Raw genomic sequence first — 20,245 nt, 5'->3', positions numbered from 1 at the left:
ATTCGGCTTTCAGGAGTTTATTATATGCTTTTCAGCAGCATTTGTTTTATCAGCACTTCCTGCAGCATTTGTTACACATCACGACAGCAGCGATTTGATTCCATTTAGAAGAATAACATATTATATATGGAAAAGCAGTAATTGCTTACCTGTTTGCCAAATACATTCTACTGTGAAAAATCTCTAGCGTTGCTCTATACAGTATCAAACGGTGTTATTTCTTGTTTACATTTTCTACAGTTAGTAGTTTTGAAAAAGAAACAATGAAAATAGTTTATTGCCCATTTCACAATCAAATTTCCATTTGTAGGGATTTGGAATTCTACTCTTGAGTGAATGCAGACTCCGCACATAGATTGAAGTTTCAAACTTAATTTTTGCTTTTCGTATGCCTAATGAAATACACATACAATTTTGTGCTTGTCAGACAAAGCAAAATTAACCTGTGGTAAGAGTTGTGCTTGAAGTATTCATGGAAATTCATTGGAAATAAGGTCTGCAAGGTGTCCTGCAGAGAGCTAAGTCAGGTGGGTTGTATTTACTACCTTTACACACTAGGAGGAATAACATGTAGCATTCTAGGGGGCTTCTAATGAATGTTATTGGAGTTTAAACTGTTAATCCTACACTTTCCATGCCTTGGAAGACTGACTCTATCTGTCTGTTAGGAGAGACTGGCTGTGAGCTTCCCTCCTAACAGAGGTAGTCAGCATTGGGCAGGACCCTTACTCTAAGTACACCACTTTGCATTTCATCCAAGTTCTGTAACTTCTAAAAATAATTTTAATTTTTGTTATGAAAATTAGGCAGCAGTAAGGCTTTGCTGCCTAAGCAAAGCTCAGGCAGAGCCCAGTTCTTTTTGTGCTACTCAGATGACTGGTCCTGTTGTGTACGGTGCAACCACTTGCGTGAGCCAGACAAGCGAAGTCAGTATCAGCCAAAGTAAAACACACTGTCATGCCAGTTATTGGATGCCTCAAAGGTCATTTAATGACCTGTTTTATATGTGAGGTAGCTCTCTGCCTCTTGTTTGTGCCTTAATTCGCTAATAAAATGGTAATGTGCTCCTTAACTTGTGCCTTGCCAATAGTCATGGAAGCACAGCTATCCTTGCACTTTTCAGTTTGTATGAGATTTTTCTGTGATGCTTAGGAATTAACATTTTTGCTGACAGTTAAGGGGCATGCACTTGCTTTGTCACAGCATTCTTGGTTTTTCATACCTGATTTTACAACGATTTAAAAAAACAAATGACTCCCACAAATCCAAAGACCAGTATAACTCTGTGTTACATCTTTAGGGAATATGGCCAGATATTCGTAGTTAGAATTCAGATGTGCTTTGACCTACGGAGGTAATTTCTCATTGAAAATGTAGCAGTTATGAACTGAAGTGAAGCAACTGTTTAGCAGTGTATTGAAATGAAATTGAAGAGAAACTGAAAGTTGTACACTGGTATCTGATGGAAATAGAGAAGTAGCCTTCCTTGCTCCTAGGTGGCCAGCGGGTCCTGTGCTGCTGCTGAGGGTAGGGCTTCTTCTGTCTCTTCTGCAAGGTGAAGGAGCTGCATGTGAGTGTTAGAAGGACTGCCTATTTTACACCCTTCTTCTCTCGTTTTGGTGATGGTTTAAAGAGTGAAGTATATAAGCTATGATCGTAACGGTAGCAAACCCCAAAATGAATACTGTGTGAAAATGAAACTGATGTATCATTTTCATTAGTTTTAGTATGCTCAGGCAGAATTTGTGGGATTAATTTTGAAAGCTTAATCCAGATGGAAAAGGTTAAATTCAATGTTGAGTGAATTTGGTTCCAATTCATTTGTTGCCCTTGCTTGTTCTTTTCATCGAAAGAATTAGAGACTAAGCAGAGAATTGTACATACTATCCTCGTTTTCTGCCATCATTTAAGTACATGAACCAATGTTAAAGACAACCTCTCAGTTATGTGCTGCAATAAGTAAACAAATGGACCTTGTCACCATGCCAGCTCTTGAGTCCTGTGGTTTGAATATTAGTTCATACGACTACTTAAGTTCTTTTTTCCTTTTTCCTCAGGATTTATCTGGATCCATTGATGACTTGCCGACTGGAACCGAAGCCACCCTGAGCTCAGCTGTTAGCGCATCAGGCTCTACAAGCAGCCAAGGGGAGCAGAGCAACCCTGCACAGTCTCCGTTCTCCCCTCATGCTTCTCCACATCTCTCTGGCATCCCTGGGGGCCCATCACCTTCCCCTGTAGGCTCTCCTGTTGGAAGCAACCAGTCGAGATCTGGTCCCATTTCTCCAGCAAGTATTCCAGGTAAGTTTGTTCCAACAAACAAAATTAACCCAATAGACAGGTTTATTAAATAAATAAATACTTCTGCATTCCAAATGCATTTATTTTCTGAGAATCCTGCATTTTCAGGGCCTTTTTCTGCAAAAAATGCATAGTTAAAGCAGGGGTAAATTCCACTTAAACTTCAGCTGCCAAGCCGTCGGAATGCTCAAACACAATGTGTTTGAGAAGTGTCTTTATCAACGACCAATGCGAATACCTGATCATAATTTTTGTTCGGTTTGTGTGTCATCTATCTGTCACATATTTCTCTCTATTATTTCCAGGGTCCCTTTTTTTGTTTTGCTGTGTGTTTTTCTTGGTTTTGGCTCTTGGACTTGTATGGTGGTTTCAGACACACAGGATGAGGCAGAGATTTTCCAACCCTGTATTGTGATAATGTAATTTTAGACATGAGTACAGAATACTGTATGAGCTATTTCTTAATATTTGCAAAGGTCAACAAGTTACTAGGAATCCAGCCCCACCAGTAATAACTGAAATGCCAGTGGCATGCTTGCCACTTGCACTCTTGTGCCGCATAGAGTATGACACACAGTCATTCATGTACATTTAGAAATTTCTGGAAATCTGTTGAGATGCTCAGAAGAAAAAAAAAGGCATGCATTAATTCCAGTTCTTACCTTGTCCCCACCCATCTGGCATGTCACTTGCAGGGGGTCAGGCAGCAATGTGTTTCAGATGAGTTTATTCTCTTTCTGACGCTCAAGTTTTTGACTGTTTTCTGACATTTTGAGTACTAGGGGAATTCCTAAGAGTAGGAGAGTGCTGACATTACCCCAGGGACAATACCAGCTGCTGACAAAACCCCCAAAAAATCAGCATGGAGCTCAGTTAAAAGAAACAAAAGCAGTGATGCCTTTTCATTAAATGTGCTGTAAACCAAATGCAGGTTAAAATTCAGTGAGAAGTGTGCATGTCAGTATTCAATACAAAGGTACCTGTGTAAAATGTATGTGCCTGCTTGTATACAGAGGTTAAATTAGACAAGCAAAGGGGAGTAAGCTCAGTGCACGCAGGCATGGTGTGTGCTAAATGTGGCCCAAGCACGTTGAGTCCCAATGCTGCTATGTGCCCTGCAGTTAAGTCTTCCCTCTCCAGCCGCTCTGATCAGCAGCATGTGCTCAGGAGGGGCAGGAATAGCGGGGACAGCAGTAGGACTGGAGTATTTGCATTATGTGCAGTATGCTAGCTTTGTATTCACAGCTATTTCCCAGTACGTGGTGCAGAAGTCTGTCCCCATTGTTGAGTGAAGCCAGATAGTCCACCTAGCTGGAAAGGTAACATTTTCCCACAGTCAGATTCAGGTAACTAAATGGATTGGCATTTTAGCAATCTGATTGCTGAATAGGGAAAGAACATTTTGACTTTGAAAATAGCTTTATTGTAGCGATGATAGATAAGGATGGGGTGTGTAGGGGAAAGTAATAACTTTTATGAAACCAATTGATTCCTGCAGGGTAAAAATAGAAGGGATGTGGGCCCAAAGGTCAGGGTCAGAGTTGCTTCATCACTTCAGCTGAGCCCAAAGCTCATTTTTGTGACTGACCTAGGGAAAAGTATTGTCTCTTCATACAAACCATGCCACCATTTTGCATGGTGGTTTTCTGGTCTGCTGCAGTAACACAAAAGCAACTCTTCCTCGGGAAGGATTTTTATGAATGGCGCTAAATCAAAATTGCCCACCGCTGTTCCCCTGGCATGGGTGAGCTCCTGGTCTCTGCAGCTCTTTTGCTAAAGGTGAACTCCCAGGTGTGAGCTGATGCAGCGCTCTCCAGAGGGGAGCAGGCAGCTGTGGTAGTGTTGCTGCTGTTGCTGCTGCTGCGTTTCTCAAGCTCCAAAATGACACAAGCAAGGCTGCTATTTAAAACCCTGTGACTAGTGGGATGCTGCCGGGTGCTGGGGCTTTCAAGCCTTATGAATTAGACTGTGCTTTCATCTAAGTGTATTCCCACCATTGTGCTTCATTGCTAGGACTTTGGTAGCTTTTTTCATCAGCCATATTCATGAGACCCTACGAAAAAGTAACACAGAGCTTGTTTGCATTTCTGTGGCTGTTTGCAGCGTTGAGGTTGTGGCTGGTTTTAAACATAGATTATGTAGTACAGCATCTCACCTTTAATAATTTTGTTCGCTGCTATTTTCCTCTCTGTTCTCACCCTACCCTTGTTTGTTCTGACCTCATTCCTCTCCTATTACCTCCTGCAATGTTGTGCCACAGCTTCTCCATGTGACATAGATTGGCTCTTTCAATCATTCTCTCTCCAGCAAGTCATTGTGAAATGAGCAGCTGTTGTGTTGCTGATAGCTATGGCTAGGGAAAGCCAAAATGTTGCAGGGGGTTCTTGGTGGGAAGGCTGTTAAAATAAAGGTGTTGCTTTCCCAGGGTTTACTGGAAGAGAAGCATCCTTTTCCCAGTGCCTCCTTCCTTGCAACAAAATTGAAGACTAATTTAACATCAAAAGGGCAGACAAACAAACAGCCCCCTATTAAACCTCCCAAATGGCTGATTCTCTTCCACTGCCTGTTTAAGCTGCCTCCCCACCCCACTGCAAGCCTGCCGCCCTGCATTGCTTTCTGCTGCATGCCACGAATTTCGCGGGAATGGACTGGCACAGGCAGCACTGACATTGGCACGTCCCTAGCTCAGTGGGCATTTCCTTCCTGTGCTCTCTGAAATGCTGGACGGATATTTTGTGTGGTAAGTGGCACACACATATACAGCCTTTGTTTCCATTCACATTACTGGAGTAGACCAGGGAGATTAACCCTTAAGAGCAGAAAAAGCAACTTTGAGGGTTTTGTTCAGAAAGATGGTTTTCTCTCATAATGGTAACACTTCTCGTTCAGACACACATTCATCACAGGACTGAAATCCTACTCTTTTATGATTTTTAGGGATTCAAAGTGGCATTCTGATTTCCTGTTAAGTAGATCGTTATTCTGCTTTGCCAGAAATCCTGATCTCTTTATTTTGTAGCCATCTCCATAATTAGCGTACGTGTTCTTCCAAAGAATGAGATGTGATGCCCTGTACTGCTTTGGGTCTTGAACTGTGCCTGATTCAACCCTAAACCATTAGTGGAAGCTGACGCAGCACATCATCAAAATGCGCTGCTGTTGCCAGAAGATTTAGTGGCTGTTAATTTCACTTTTCTCTTTTTTTTTTTCTTTCCTTCCTGCTCCAACCATTCCAGTTTACTAACAAAGCAAAAATGTAAATAAGCTAAACTCCCCTTTCTCCCTCCCCATCCCCAATTTTGATCTTGATGGCCAAAGGCTTTTGTCAGCTCTTTCTCCCTTGCGGCGTAAGCAGCAAAAATTTTTAATATTAAGAGTTCTGTGTAAGATTGCTGATAGGCCAGGAATCCCTTAACCCATGATGGACAAGCAGATTTTGTATAAGTTAATAGATTCTATTATTTTTAAACCTATGCAGCAATTTTTATCTGTATAGAAGAGAAGGGTACACTATGCTAATAATGAATAGCAAATGCTGTCTTTAGAAATACATAAAAGCATTTTTTTCACATAGATCAGTATTTTGACTTGTGCTTTTAATACGTTACATTTACTTTCTGAACAAACAAGCTTATTTTCACTCTGGTAAGCATCAACTGCATTGTTGTTTTTATTACAATTGTATTGATGTCTTCTTTCACCAAGGAGCTTGGATACAGCTGGACTTACAATTTTCAGGAAGAAATCCCTGTGTGAATAGTCTCACTTTGGAATGTTCTTGCCAGTCATCTTAATTTATGCTAACCAGTGGTTAGCACCCTCCTCTGATTAAAAAGACCCAGATTTTTAATTCTGATAATTATATGAGTCAATGTATGTGTTCCATTCAGTGATCAACTCTACTCTCTGCAAACCTGGAGGTCTTCCACTCCTGTATTGATCAGCTAGCTAGCTTGAAATCCAGGACCCATCAGAATTACAGCTAGCACTCCAGGCAAAAAAGCAGCAAGAGGGGAATGGGATGCCCAGAGAGAGCTGTAACAGGAAATCTTGCCTTGGTGTGCATGTTAGTCAATGTATGGATAGTCTAGAGTGACTAAAATGCTGAGAGAAGAAAAAAATGAGCACTAGTCTATCATAGTCCAAAAGGACATTTTAGTGCAAAAATCTGAATAGGAGTGATGCTTTCTTTCATGCCTTATAAAAGGAGAAGCCCAAAAGTTGAACTGTTTCCAGAAGTGGCTGCAGTAAGACAAGCGAATCACACAGATCTTGTTTTAAACAAGAATTTGGAAAAACCTTTTGCTTGGGATTGAGCTATTCCACATGCTTACTCCATTGACCACCACTACTGGTATGTTATACAGCATGGACTCTTTTCAAACATTATTTGAGGGAGAGAAGACTACCATATGAAAGTGAATTTGTAGTACTCTATTTTTTGTTGAAGTTTTACAGATACCCTAAAATAGTTGCAAAACAAGGAAAGGGATTATATCCTTGTAAAATGGATACGATCCCCCCATCTAGAAAGGTTATTTTAACGCATCGATCAATATTTTCCCCTTGGCTTCTGTAGAGGCAAAAATCTTGCAACAGCTTGTTGCAAGGAAGATGCATGCTGTTCATTGGCATCCAGACCAGAAAAAACAAAACACAAGATGCCGTTGACGTAGCTATGTTCTTAATCACTGCTAGTGCACAAAACATGTATTCAGCAGTTTTGCAAATCTAGAATGCTTACAAATGAAATATGTGAATGTTTCACATAGCAGTAGTTTAAAACCCTTTCTTTTGAAGGGTTTGAACAACATTCAGAGTTTTTCTGTCTTTTGAAAAGAGGAGAAATAAGCAAATTGTAAGGCGCTCTAGCTCGAGGCATTGTTTCTAGCCGATGGAGCATCTAACCTGTGATACCTATTAGAATTCAGCCCAGGTCACAACTGATGAATAATCTGTTGTCTCAAGGCTTTGTGAAATAACTAAATAGTCTCAAGCTAGTTTCTTGAGGAGAGCCCGTGCTACAAAAGGCACTATCAAAACTGCTATCATACTCACAGTCTGGCCAGAGAGATCAGGGAGGTGTCCTTCTCTGCAGAGGCAGTATTCCCAGAACAGGTGCAGGAGGTGAAGTGAGACTGAGACATGCTGTTCAAGTTCCTCCTGTTGGGTTTTCCTGACAGCAGAGGGTTTCATATTCCAGCACCATCAACCTGCTGGTTTTCATCAGCCCTAAGTTAAACATCAGATAGAAAAACAATAAATCACCAAAACCAGCATGGCCTTGGTGGTTATTTTCTGGGGTAGTTTTGGGGTTTTAGTTTTAAGTGTTTTCAGTTGCTTAATATCTGGTTTATCAACATTTATATTTCTCTGTCACACATTGCAGTTTCAGTTTTTAATTGCAGTGTAAGACAGTGACGAACATTTCTGCCCCATGGACTGTGAACATCCTGCAGGGTCTGAGGAGCATGGCACTGAGGGTCGTTGAGGACCCTACAAAGGCTTCATGTAAACCTCCCCCAGACGGCCAGATCTGTAGCACTTACATCCCCATAGCTGTGCTCTGCCCCATACCTGGTTTATCCTCTTTGTTGATTCCTGCCAGGCCTGTTTTCACTGACCTGGCAATTGCTGAACGGTCAGCGCGGCGGGGTATCTGCTGCTGTGCATGCCGCGGCAGCACGTGTACAGCAGGCCACTTCTCGTAGCTCTGTGAGTCATTGGTAGCCCTGTGCTGGTACAGATCCACCTAGAGCATGATGGCTGTTGAAATCCAATTAAAATCTTTGCATAATTATGCATGTGCTGTGGTTCACATAGCAAAATTCAAATATACTTAACCACAGCTGCCAAGATTTGACAGGTATGTTTGTTGTTAGTTTTAGATGTATACTTTAAGGCCATCATTGGACAATTATTGTTTACATTTAATTATTAACCTGTGCGTTTCTTTCCAACTTTTTTTGCTCCACCCACTTCTGGTTTTGTCAAGAAATGTAATAGAGTGTATATTTGGGTTTTGAATGTTTGGGGTTTTTTATTCTATCATTATTTGGCTACACAAACATAGATTCTCTTTCCTTCTTTGTGTTGCCAAACAGGGTATTAATTTGTGTATTATCATAAATTAAAAGGTTGTCTTTCACTCCCTTGCCCTTTGCAATACTAAGCAGTGATTGATGAGCGAATGGGAAAAGTCTCACGGTTCCATTAGTATGTTTTTGTTGTTGTTGGCAGATGGTTGTTATACCTAGATAAAATAGAGCATAGATGTCATAAGTAGTTTGGTTTCCATGATGGGATAGGCTGTTGCAGTTTTCAGTTTTTCAGTGGACTGTGTATCACTGCCATTAGAGATACTTAAAGCGGCCGTCATGCTTCATAGTTAGTGTCAAACTTGACTAGACGGATACGTGGTGTGTCCCTCCTTAGAAGAAGGAACCTAACAGTTGCAAATATGGCTTGAATTAATTTTGGCCCAGGTAGAAAATAGCCATTTAGCCTCAAAAGAAGAACATTTTCACTACCTCCAGGTAATAATTTTTTTAAAAATTAATGAAAAGCAGGATATTATCTCTCCTCCTTAGGGACAAAATTCATGGAGGTTGAGTTGTGGCTTGAAAGATTCAAACAGCCCTTTGACAGCATCACTCCATAGGTGGATACGGAAGTCAAATTGCAAAGTGGGTTTTTAGAAAGCAAACAGAAAAGAAAAACTCACTCCAGCACGAGCTTTTCTGTTTGTTTCCCATCTCCAGATAAGAGGGGACTCAAATTATTGTGATGTGTTGATTGATTACAGCCGTTAAGTTTCTTAGTAATCAGTTTCATCACTTATTCTCAATTCACGCTTGCACCTTTGATTTCTCTTCCACAACAGGGTGATGTGGGTTGTCGTTGACTAATGAAGAACAGAATTGGTTTCGGCGTGAGACAAACGGAATGCCGACACCAATCCCAAAATGCATTAATCTTTAATAATCCACATCTGCATGTTTATAAATTATATAACTAGGGTTTGCTAACGTTGATACTCCCCCTTCCAAACAGAAGCTGACATAGAAGTTGGTGTTTGCAAACTGCATGAGAGGCACATGGCCACTCATGGTGTGTGTGACCTTGCAGAGGGAGCTCACTGGATAAAAGTTCTCAGTTGATTAAAAATACATGAAGAATTGCTCTGCTTCTGCACCGGTCTTTGGAGCTTATCATTGTTGGGCGAGATGAAATACGGCATGATAGATCTTGTCTTCAGGAAGATCAGACCCACCAAATGGTTTTTGGAAGTGGGTTTGCCTCAAGGTGCTTTTACCCTTTATGCATTCAACTTGCCCTTTTCTTCCCTGTCCCTGAGAACCATGGAGACCAGGGCTGTGTAATATGCAATATAACGCAATAAGAAAAACTAGATTATCTAAGAGTTTGTTCCTTTTGAGGATAGTATTAATTAGAGCACATAGATTTTACTACTAAAGTGCCCATTAATCACAGGCAATGGACTAGTATGAGAAGTAGCAGGCAGGACTAGCAAAATAGTTCATTGCCACATATCAGCACTGCTCCAAAATCCACCTGCTTGCCCGAACTTGAGAGAGTCGGGAGGAACAGGGAGGAATGAAACTCCGTCGCTGCTGGTCTTTCGAGTTAATGCCGTCTGATGATGAATATTTATTCTGAGCAATTCTTAGTGTAGCTGGATCAAGGGAAAAGAAATACGGATAAGAAACAGCCATTTCAGTTCACATTCACCCTTTCTTTGGTATCTGGCATGTTTTCACACTGCAAATATTATAAATGAAAGTTGATATATGGTTTTGTTAGAATTTGGCAATGTTAAAATTAGGAGTTAAGGTTTTTATTAGGTGGCAAATACTAGAAGTGCATGTCTGCTACATTTGTTGTGCTTCTCAGGCTTTAAAAACAGTAGACACGATGAAGAACAGCTTAGAGAAAAACTCTCCTCATACTTATAAATGCCATCTAGAGCATTGATAATGAAAAAGTCTTCCTTTTGGAACTTGGATTAACTCCCTAAATGGAATTCTGAAGTTTTAAGTTTCAGGTGTGTAGCAGGGTAGGTTTCATTTCTGGAAGGAAGAAAATTGCTCAATACAAGGAAAAAATACTACCCTGTCCTTTGTTAGGAGCTTTTAGATATTTAGCACATGCATCAATTACAATTTTATATTCTGGTTAATTGACATTTTATAAAGAAATTGAGAATGGTTTTTCTCTAGCCAAAGCATATGCTTTTTGCATTAACAAACACGTAATGTCATGTCCCAAGTAATTACGAATGACTAAATCCATGCAGCCCTTTGCAGTCTTCTACTTCAGTCTAAATGCAAGCAAAGCTGTCATTTTTATGAAAGGCTTAAAAGGGCAGAGTAAAAAAATACAGTATGATTACAGGGTTTGGATTGTTACCTAAAGAACATATACACTTTTTTTCAATGGTTTGCACAAATTTAAGAAAATATAATTTACAAAACCTAAAAGCAATTCAGTGGCCCCATAGAGGTGTGAGAGAAAGCGCTGGGCAAGCTGCGGCCACAGCCTCTCCCAACCCCTCTCATCCCAATTCACACCATCGCTTTGGAGAGATGCGGTGACACAGAGCGCAAAACACGTGGAGGGGCGGTTAAATGAGACTTTAGAGGGGAAAAAAAAAAAATTAAGTCAGTGGCTGAGCTTTGAAGAGGTCTGTCTAGTGCAGAGCAGCGAGCGAGTGGGGAAGAAAGGAGTAGTAAGCGCCTCATCTAATCTTTCTCCTGGGGACCCAGGTGGACAAATTGGCCACCCCTTTCCCCCCCCCCCCCCCCCCCTCCTTTGTAGCGTAAGAACTGCTAATCGGATCCATGCTGCTGCAACTGTGGTTAGTTATTAACAGAATAAAAGCAGATTTCTTCAAAAGAACGGGTTGGGGAAAACGGCTATACAAAATTGCAAGGTTGTTAGAATCTTAAACGCACAGCAGTCGGTTTTTCCCTATTCTGAATTAGGCGATGAATATGGCCTTTCATCTGTCACTGTGCCCGTTTCTTCAGAAGGCAGCCAAACATTAAGCTTCTCAAACAAAAAAAAAAAAAAAAAAATTGTTTGAAAGAGGAAAAATATTGGGGAGCAGGAAGAATAGGAAAACGAGAAGGAGAAATCAGGTTTTGTTTTTATTAATTTGGCCTGGTGAGAGAAATACGAGCTTGCCTGCTCTATTCAGTTCCTGCGTGCGAGCCGCTGTGAGCCACCATTTCTGAGTGCGGAGCTTAAAAAAGATTTAACTGGTTGCTATCCTGGGCTGCACCATTCTGGATCGGCCTCCAGCAGAAATACCCTGGGCTGGGAACTCTACTGAGCTTAATGGAAATAATGCATTAAATGAACGCAGAGTTAGGCAGAGGTGAAAGCAGAAAGAATTTCATCCCCCAAAATGAAACTTGTCATAACTGTAAAGTGAAATTACAGGTTTGGGGTGGGTGTTTTTGAGGCTAGAGAAGCAGTGATCCCTAGATTTAGACTGACTTATGCCTTTGCTTATATAAATAAATAAATGATGCATCCTTAAATTCGAGGAGATCTAGTGCCTTCCTGGTTTGCAGCAGGATTTTGAAATTTGTTGGAGAGGAATAGTCCTGGGGCAGACAGGTGCTTGCTGTGGCCTACTGAAAATCCATTCAGGTGAGTCGCAGCCTTTTGAAGATTTCCATTGCCAGCTTGCTTTGGGCTTGTTGCCAAAATCTCAGGAAAAAATGCTGTGGTGCTGTGGCGCTTCACTTCAGTCCAAACGCAGAGGTGACTTTGGGAGGCGGTGTGGATGAAACAGACCCTCTTGCAATGACTGCTGCTGCCCTCCATTCCCCTCCCGAGCAAAGTGAGCTTTGGCCTTGGGAGGCAATATGTTTACTTTCCTGCGCCTTGCCATTCAGCCTGTTGTCAGTTTAGGCAGTAATGACAATTATTTCACTTTATACTCCTGAGTATTTGTTAAAAGTCTTCATACCTTACTCAGAGGTTACACAACCTGGGATTAAAACTTGGCTGTCTAATTTGGCAGACCCCAGTTTCAACTACTTAATTCTTTTTTTAAAAAGTCCATAATATAATGAATTATTCTGTAATGAGGGCGACATTCGGATGGTGTTCCATAAGTAATACCTTGGAACTACATGCTGAATAATGGGGATGAAACAAAATATTGAATAGCTACCTCATCCTGTCAGTGTCAACTTTGCTTTGAATTAAATGCTATATTATGTCAAGCAAGTAGCTTCTGGTCATGAAATTAAGATGTTTATGATATTGCATGTGTGCAGAGAAGAGTCAGAGCTAGGGTTCTGCGGGCCACCTTAGCTCAGTGTTGCATTTTTTAATGGTGATTTGAGAGCAATTTAGCACTTACGTTACAGTGACATCTCTGGAACTTGCTCACAACCTAGTCCTTGATATGGTAAATATAACACAAATATGAAAAAGAAGATGGAGTGTAACTTTCAAGGATTAGCAGTCTGAGTGTTATATACTTTCATGAGAAGAGAAGTGGGGTTTTACCTTTTGTTGATTTTACATGGATTGTGAGTGATACTTGTGTGCGTTAGGGAATCTTGTGTCTTTGGAGCATGATGGATTTGTTTTAAGAGCTAATATGGAAAATCAGGGCCAGGCCCAACAACAATCTTGATAACTTTTTGTAATGTGGAGCATCCATAAGTCTGGCTTAAGTTGATAATCTTCATGTTTACAGATGCTTTGCATTGCTCCAGCGGAACAAATCAGCCACTTGTGATCTCGCCTTCAGCAACCCACACAGCCAGCCACCAAAAGCATCCCAAGGCGGGAGGGCTCTGGGCTTGGTCCCGAGCTCCTGGGTCAGAGAGGTGGAAATTGTCTCAGTGAGCAGGTGGCAGTGGATTAACAGCGTTGCTGTCACTTGCAAGGGGTTATTAGCTTCAGCATGGTGCTGAGCAGAGCCAGAAGGCTTGGTTCGAGCATGCTTGACTCCCCTCCCCAGAGTGGTTCAGCGGGGCCACGGCTGCTGTATCTGAAAGGGTCCTCATGCTGCTAGCCTTTTAAAGCATCTGTGCTTAGGTTACTGTATAGATATGAGGAAGGTTTTAATATTTTGCATGTCTTAATTTGGGGGGATATGCAGGCAATCCTTGCTTTTTACTGGGATTAATAAGTCCTTTAAAAAATACTGTTGGTACAACAGGAAGCTTAGCTGCAATGCATAAATGCAGGAAGAAAATAATCTTTATTCTTAAGGGGTCATAGGCTTTGTAAGATGAAAGAGATAACACAAACCACATGACCAGTTTCCCTTTATGCTACCCATAGAAAAATTTCTTCCCTTTGAGGTCATTTGCACCTCACTTTAAATTTCCTGAAAAGCTCATTTAAACAGTCCCTATATAAAAACCTATTTATGATCTTTCATTTCTGATGTAGGGATCCAAGACCCAGAATGTCCCTTCTGGTCTGTGAGCCTTTACTGTCACATCGACTGTGTAATATAATCCTGTTATTTTATCAGATTCCATCTTAATCACTAGGTTTCCTGGACCTCATTATTCCTAAAAGGAAGTTGTTTCAAATTCCAGTAATGGTTTATCATTCTGAACATTGTGCTCTTTTTTCTCCCTGATATTTAGCCACAAATATATTTTTAAAGAGAAGTCACAAAATCACAGCTTTAGTTTTTGCCATGCTAAGTTATACTTGCTCTTTCAGCCTCCTGTCATGTCATGCTGGTAGCTGTTCTTGGTTCCCATTCCAGTTAGCATTAGGCTTTCTGGTTTTGTCTGTGTGAAGGCTCACCAGTGACACATCAGCAGTGGTGTTATGTTTCCTTACCTCTACTGGAAACAATTCTCCTAATTCATCCTAATAATAAATTTGTTTGATTCAGGGTGACATCAAATGGTTAGTTATAACCATTTGTAGGTCAACAAATATGGTCAGATTCTCCCTCCTTTTCTTCTCCCATTTCTAACTGATAACCCTACAGCTCTTCAGTTAGAAAAGGCGTGTTTCTGGTCTGTGACTATAAATGTTTGCATTTTTGTTGCTCCAACCCAAAACATGGTCCAGTTTCTTAGATAGTATTTTGATCATCTTCTGTATTGATGAAGATTCCCTACTTCGTAATCAGCCAATGTCATTAATCCAGTCCTAGCTCTTAATTCCTAAATTAGATTGAGAATTGTCCTAAAGACAACCCACAAGATCTTTAACTTATGCCTTTCCTCCAGCCTAATGTTCCCCTTTCAACACAGGCTGTGAAACAGCTCCTCCTGTTTCCTCACCCATCTTAAAATTCCTGTGCTGTTATCCCTCCTTCCCTCCTAAACTAGTAATTTCTCAGGGTGAACCTGTCATCACTGAAGTGCTTTCTTGATTCAATTGTTCAGGCACAATTCTGTGAGGTATTGTCCGGCTGGTACAGGGTACCACTGCTGAGCATCCTCCAGTGTCGTTAGTGATGGGAGCAGAGAGCCCTCAGCATGTTTGAAAACGTTACTGATTTGGGCCGTAATTCATTGTAAGGACCCCTCCTCAGCAGGATATCAGAGGTCTGCTCTTTCTTGCTATGTTGGCTCTAAGGAATTTACTTTTTACACTTTAACTGCAGATTTCATGGCTGTAGTCATAATGCAATCACCATTTAGTACTTTTCTCAATCCGTCTTTTCCAAAGGTACAGTGCAGTCTCTCCTGACTCTATTTCAAGCGTAGATTTTCAAAGTCTCATGCAAAATACTTAAAAGCATTTCTAACATAATTTAAAAAATAAAAAACCAGCTTACAACTGTGCTATTAAGCATTTTTAAATTCTCTCACCTCTTCAACTGACTTTGGTCTTTTTTTTTTCTTTTTTTTTTTTTAATAGCAGGCATGATATTAGGTAGGCTGCTGGTTTTGGTAGTTTTAACAAATTTTACAAGATAGCTATATAGATTTAAATACTATTTTGCTCCTCTGTTAAATCCAGGTGAAAGAACTAGTGTGGCAGTATCTATCCTTTTAGCATGCATTATTGTATTTGCTGTAATTTTGCATAATAAAAATGTTGTGAAACATCCATAGTATTCACTTTGCTTAAGTTTTGGCACATGGAGTATCTCACCAATGTGTCAACAATACTATACAAAACATGGGAAGAGATCATCCCTGCTTAAACTTCCATCTGTGTATTATTGGGTCAAAAGAGGCAGTAGTCTGTTAGTGGAAAAAATTGTTCCTTTCTTTTTCCTCTCTTTAATAGCTGTAGAATGTATGTTTAAAAAGAAAAGAGGTTGTTTTTCTTTTGTAGAAGTTTTCCTTCCCTAATAAAATACAAAAGTCTGTTCATGTATTATTTAAAGTGTCTTCCAAGAATCCCAACTACTATACTGGTTGAAAGGATTAATATCATTTAAAGGAAAGAAATGGAAAATCTTTAAGGTCATTTCTTTTCATGACAAAGAAACTTAAAAAGCATGGCAGACAGGATCTTCAAAGGTTTTTAAAGTCCTGTCATCAGCTCCCAATCAATAGGAGTTAGATACCCAAATTAAGAGTTCAGTTCCAGTCTTCAAAGGTATTTGGGTGCTTAACCTCCTTTTACCTTTCAGATCACTTCTAAGGATAAAATGGCAGTTCGACTGAAAACATTTTGGTGCAATACTTTCATGTCCGGCACCTGGCTAATTTGTAGCACCCACTGATAATTAGCATAATGGCCACTTCTCTTGCAAGTTTGTTACTTGTTAGAATATGTGTAGAGTTGGTCTTGTTTGTGAAATTGTTTTCCTTTGTGAAACAGAAATTTTGCTTTAAAGTTTTTTAAATACAGGGAAAAAATCAGAAGTAAACTTTAAAAAGTGAACTAATAAAATAATGTTTGCAGAGGCTGATAATTTCAATGAATTTGCAGAACTGAGTCTGTATTCCCTAAGGACGCAGATGAAAATGATTTATTTGTAACATGTCATACATGCACTGCTCTAAGCTTTGACTTCTCCAGTCCATGCTTGCACATCTGCCTGTGCAGAATAAGGCTTATGCCAGATAACTGAAGTTATTATCAATGTAAAAAATTAAAGACCATATATAAATGTATTCAAAATATGTTGCCTAGCATAGATTTTCCATGCACTATTAATATCTCTCAGAGTTTGCTAAGCCTCCACCTAAAGGGGGATCCCACTGGGAGCTGTGTGGTGCAGTCAGGACTACCCCTGCCTTTATTATTATGGGGTTTTTTAAGTATTTGTAAAAATCTTAGATGGTTCAGATCTACTTGAAGTATTCCGTCTGATAGCGGTGCCTTGGGCATACACAGTGGAAGTGGCAGTGCCCCATGTTAACATGGAATTGCTGTTTGTTTACAGTCTTGAGTCACTGAATCCTTCCTGTCAAGCAGAAAGCGTTCATTATAATGCAGGCACTTACTGTCTCCACAGCCCGCTCTTGAGTGACATCAAAACATAAGCCAGAATATTATTGTCATATGCCTTAGAGTTCGTGAATGGGCCGTGGATCCCAAGGCCTCGGGCGCTGAGTGGCATGTTTGGTCTTTTGGAGGAGCAATCCTGCCTCTAGTCCAGCATTTGCATCTCTGAGACAGTTGTCACAGCTGCTCCCGGTAATGTTGACTGTCATGTTTTTAGTGCAAATGCAGCTCATCTGAATAGCTAGGCTGTGGTTACACTCCACATTTTATGGATTTTCTTTTTGTTCTTTATCAGTCTGGCCTTTCTTTAGAGTTGATGCTGAAAGCCAGTTATTGAGGCTGGGAAGTGGATGGGGCAGAGCAGACACGTTTGCTTTCCTGCGTTTATGTCCAACTTGGGGCCCTTCATCACTCCAAAGAAAGAGCAGCCCCTGCTGCCCGCCCCATCAGGCCAGCTCCCAGTGCCAGGACTGGCCACGGGATTCTCGCTCCTGCCACTGCACAGGGGCGGCTGCTGAGCGGGAGGAAATGAGTCTCAGCAGGCACAAATCTATTGCCTGTGTTTTTATTCTTTCCATTTCTTTCAAACGGAAAACAATCTGAGCAGTTTCAGAGGATGAGGGATATAAATCTGTCTGCTGCTATTTATACCGTGCTCGTCTCTATAGTGTCTAAATGCTTAAAGTATGTATTTGCTGCCTAACCTGAGGTGGTCTTAAAGCTGCTTGGGCTGTCAAGAGCAGGCGTGTCTCAGACCAGCAGTGGAGAGGAGACCCAGGAGATGTCCAAATCTCATTCTTACTGCCACTCAGGCTGTGGCAGGTTGCCTGTTAGGCATGAGGCTGTTGGGGTGTTGTGCAGTGGGAGGGTGGTAGCATGGATCTCCCTGCTTGACACAGTGTCAAGCGGTGACCCAGAGGAGTGACTTGCATCACTGCAATAAGCACCTGCTTTACTATTCAGTAGTACCGAAAGGGAGCTTTTCATGTCCTGAGCCTCACAGACAGCACTGTGAGTGCTCTTCTTCTTTGGGTGGGTAGACAGCAGTGGATAAACTGTGTGGGTGTCTTTTGAATGAGGCCATAAAAAAATGGGTCTGTTCTGGATGGATATTTTAATAAGCAAGTATCTTCCCTGTGCTTTTATTTGAATAATAAGGTACCCCTTTTCTCTCTGATCTCTTTCAAACATGCTTCGCTTTCATCACGTGCACCTACATATTATTCTTTATTCCCATATTCTACATGGACATTCAAATAATATTAAAACCACTGATTCATTGAAATACTTTTTAAACTGTTGTTGTTAGTCATTTTTGTATTGACTGAATTTTTCATTGGTAATATTGTTGGCAGCAGTCCATGTCTGCCTGGCTGGAGGCCAGTTTAAGCTCGGCAGGATGAGCCCTATTGTTCAGCAGACTTGGATTTTGTTAAACTCTCTAACAGAAATATGTGTCAGGAGATTTGCAGCTATAAATTGGATCGTGTCGGTGAGGTTGGGAAGTCGCTCAATACGAAATTGAACATTTCACCATGCCTGTTGCTAAATATGTTTATGCATGTTTCTTCCGTGGGTTTCAAAAAAAAAAAGGAAAAAGAAGAAAAAAAACCTGAGAAAAGCTAGACCTGTTGAGCTCTGTCTTTACCTTATACAGCTGGTACTTTCTTTGATGTTGAGTGGTTGAAAAATGCAGCAAGGCTTGGTTTTGTGCATTGCAATGTTAAAAGCAAGTCTGTTTTCCCTTTTTTCTCTGTGTGTTACAGGCAGTCAGATGCCACCGCAGCCTCCTGGCAGCCAGTCAGAATCCAGCTCCCACCCTGCCTTGAGCCAGTCACCAATGCCACAGGACCGAGGTTTGTTAGGTGTTGGGGCTTTTTTAGTTGGTGCCAAATGCAGCCTTTATTTTAAGTTGCACATTAGCAATGTGAGATTTCCTGGTATTTCTTTTCTTTTCCCAGGGAAAATAATGACAGTCCCCATTGTAAAAGGCTCGGAGGGTTTCCTTCTCTCGGGAAAGAGCAATTGAATAGCAGGTTTTACCAAAATATAATTGGAAACAAGGCTTTCTCAAAGTACAGTGAATGCCCAGAGTGTAAAGGCAGTTTGCTGTAAATACTTAAGTCATGTCATAGAGAATTCAACTTTTTGTTGTCTATCTTGGAATTAAGATGTATAGAAACAGCGGTAGCTACGAGCACTGCAGTTTTGCTACTGTTCTTAAAATTCTTATCTCTGATGTTTTTGCATGGACACGATAGCTAGTCCTCTAGCCAGTTCTAGAACAAAAATATCTTTAAATAGTTGATTTCCTTTTATATTTAGGTCAAATGGTTCAAAGATTTGGAAATCTTGCAAGGGAAAACCTTGCAGGCAACAGCACTTTTCTAAAAGGGTGCTTCCTAGCAAGTGCTCACAAAAATAAACAGAGCTTTTTTTTTTTCTTAATGTTACCATTTATAAACTTTAAGCCCTTTTCCTTTCGCCTTCCTCACTAGCTCATGGAAGATAGTTGTCACAGCTTTGTTGCATGGCCATACATAGGATCACCTGCTGTAAACTGGGCATCCTGTCCATGCAGTGGTTAACATGTGCCAGCGACAAGCTTGCAAAACAGACACATGATAACTGTGATAAACATGGAGTTATTTATGAAATGCCCCTCCTAAAATGTCTTGCTACCAGAAATATTCCAAGTAGCACCATATGGGGATACCATAAATACTAGAAGTTTTCTCACAGTGAAACAAGTTGAACTCACAGAATGACAAATTTCTGGGATAGCATCCAGGAGGAACTAAGAGGACTCACAAAGAAGAGAAGAGAGTCTTAATTTTTGCTTCTTTTTCTGTGTTGGATGTCCTCTCCTCCAGGAATGCTGATTAATGAGAACATGAAACACAGAATTCCACACTCAACTCATTTGTTTTGTTTCCTTTTCAGTCATTCTTTATACACAGTTGTTAGTGCAGGGACTTATTTTCCCCTTAAAAATTTTTGGAATAATGTACATGTTTGGTGAAAAAAGAATGGCCTCACTACCCAGTAAAAGTATATGATGCTTTGTGGGATAGAATGTTAAAAAGCAGTGGGAATGGATCACATGGAGGCTTTGAAGACCCAAGCATCTCAAAGTTGCGTGCATTTCCTGGCACGACTGGGTCTTGGCACAAAATGTTACACTGCCCAGTAATAATTATTTCTGCATTGTGTGTCCCTGACCTGGCTTTGGGGGACGAGTTAGGTAGGTCTGACAGAGCTGGAAGGGTCAAACCTTTCCATTGCTGCTGTAGAACAGAACTGGGAGTCACTGTATGGTCAAGATAGGCAGAGGGATATTCAAAAGTAAAACAGAGAAGACAGCTGCCATAACTGGGAAGTCAAAAAAGTAAATAACAGTGAGAGAAATAAAATTTACAGATTGATTTAGTCTGGTTCTTCCCCTGTGCAGGGGGTGGGTATTGTGGGTATGTTCTTAGAGAAAATGTGTTTGGGAATGTTGCAACTTTTGCAC

General features: G+C 40.7%; 1 protein-coding gene across 5 annotated transcripts in view; it reads left to right on the top strand.

The window, feature by feature from the left end:
• The window catches only part of ARID1B (AT rich interactive domain 1B (SWI1-like)), a 302,974-nt gene that overhangs the window by 198,520 nt on the left and 84,209 nt on the right, over window positions 1–20,245 (top strand). For all 5 annotated transcript variants that reach the window (XM_010581857.1, XM_010581860.1, XM_010581859.1 and 2 more), the window contains 2 exons: window positions 2,058–2,301; window positions 18,498–18,587. In XM_010581857.1, coding sequence (XP_010580159.1) covers window positions 2,058–2,301; window positions 18,498–18,587 — 334 coding nt within the window. The remainder of the gene's footprint in view (window positions 1–2,057; window positions 2,302–18,497; window positions 18,588–20,245) is intronic.

The sequence above is a fragment of the Haliaeetus leucocephalus genome, unplaced genomic scaffold (genome assembly GCF_000737465.1).
Source record: "Haliaeetus leucocephalus isolate CR32 unplaced genomic scaffold, Haliaeetus_leucocephalus-4.0 Scaffold819, whole genome shotgun sequence".
In the NCBI taxonomy this organism is placed as follows: domain Eukaryota; kingdom Metazoa; phylum Chordata; class Aves; order Accipitriformes; family Accipitridae; genus Haliaeetus; species Haliaeetus leucocephalus.
Note: the sequence above shows the minus strand (reverse complement) of the source record. Positions and strands in the feature narration are given on the sequence as shown.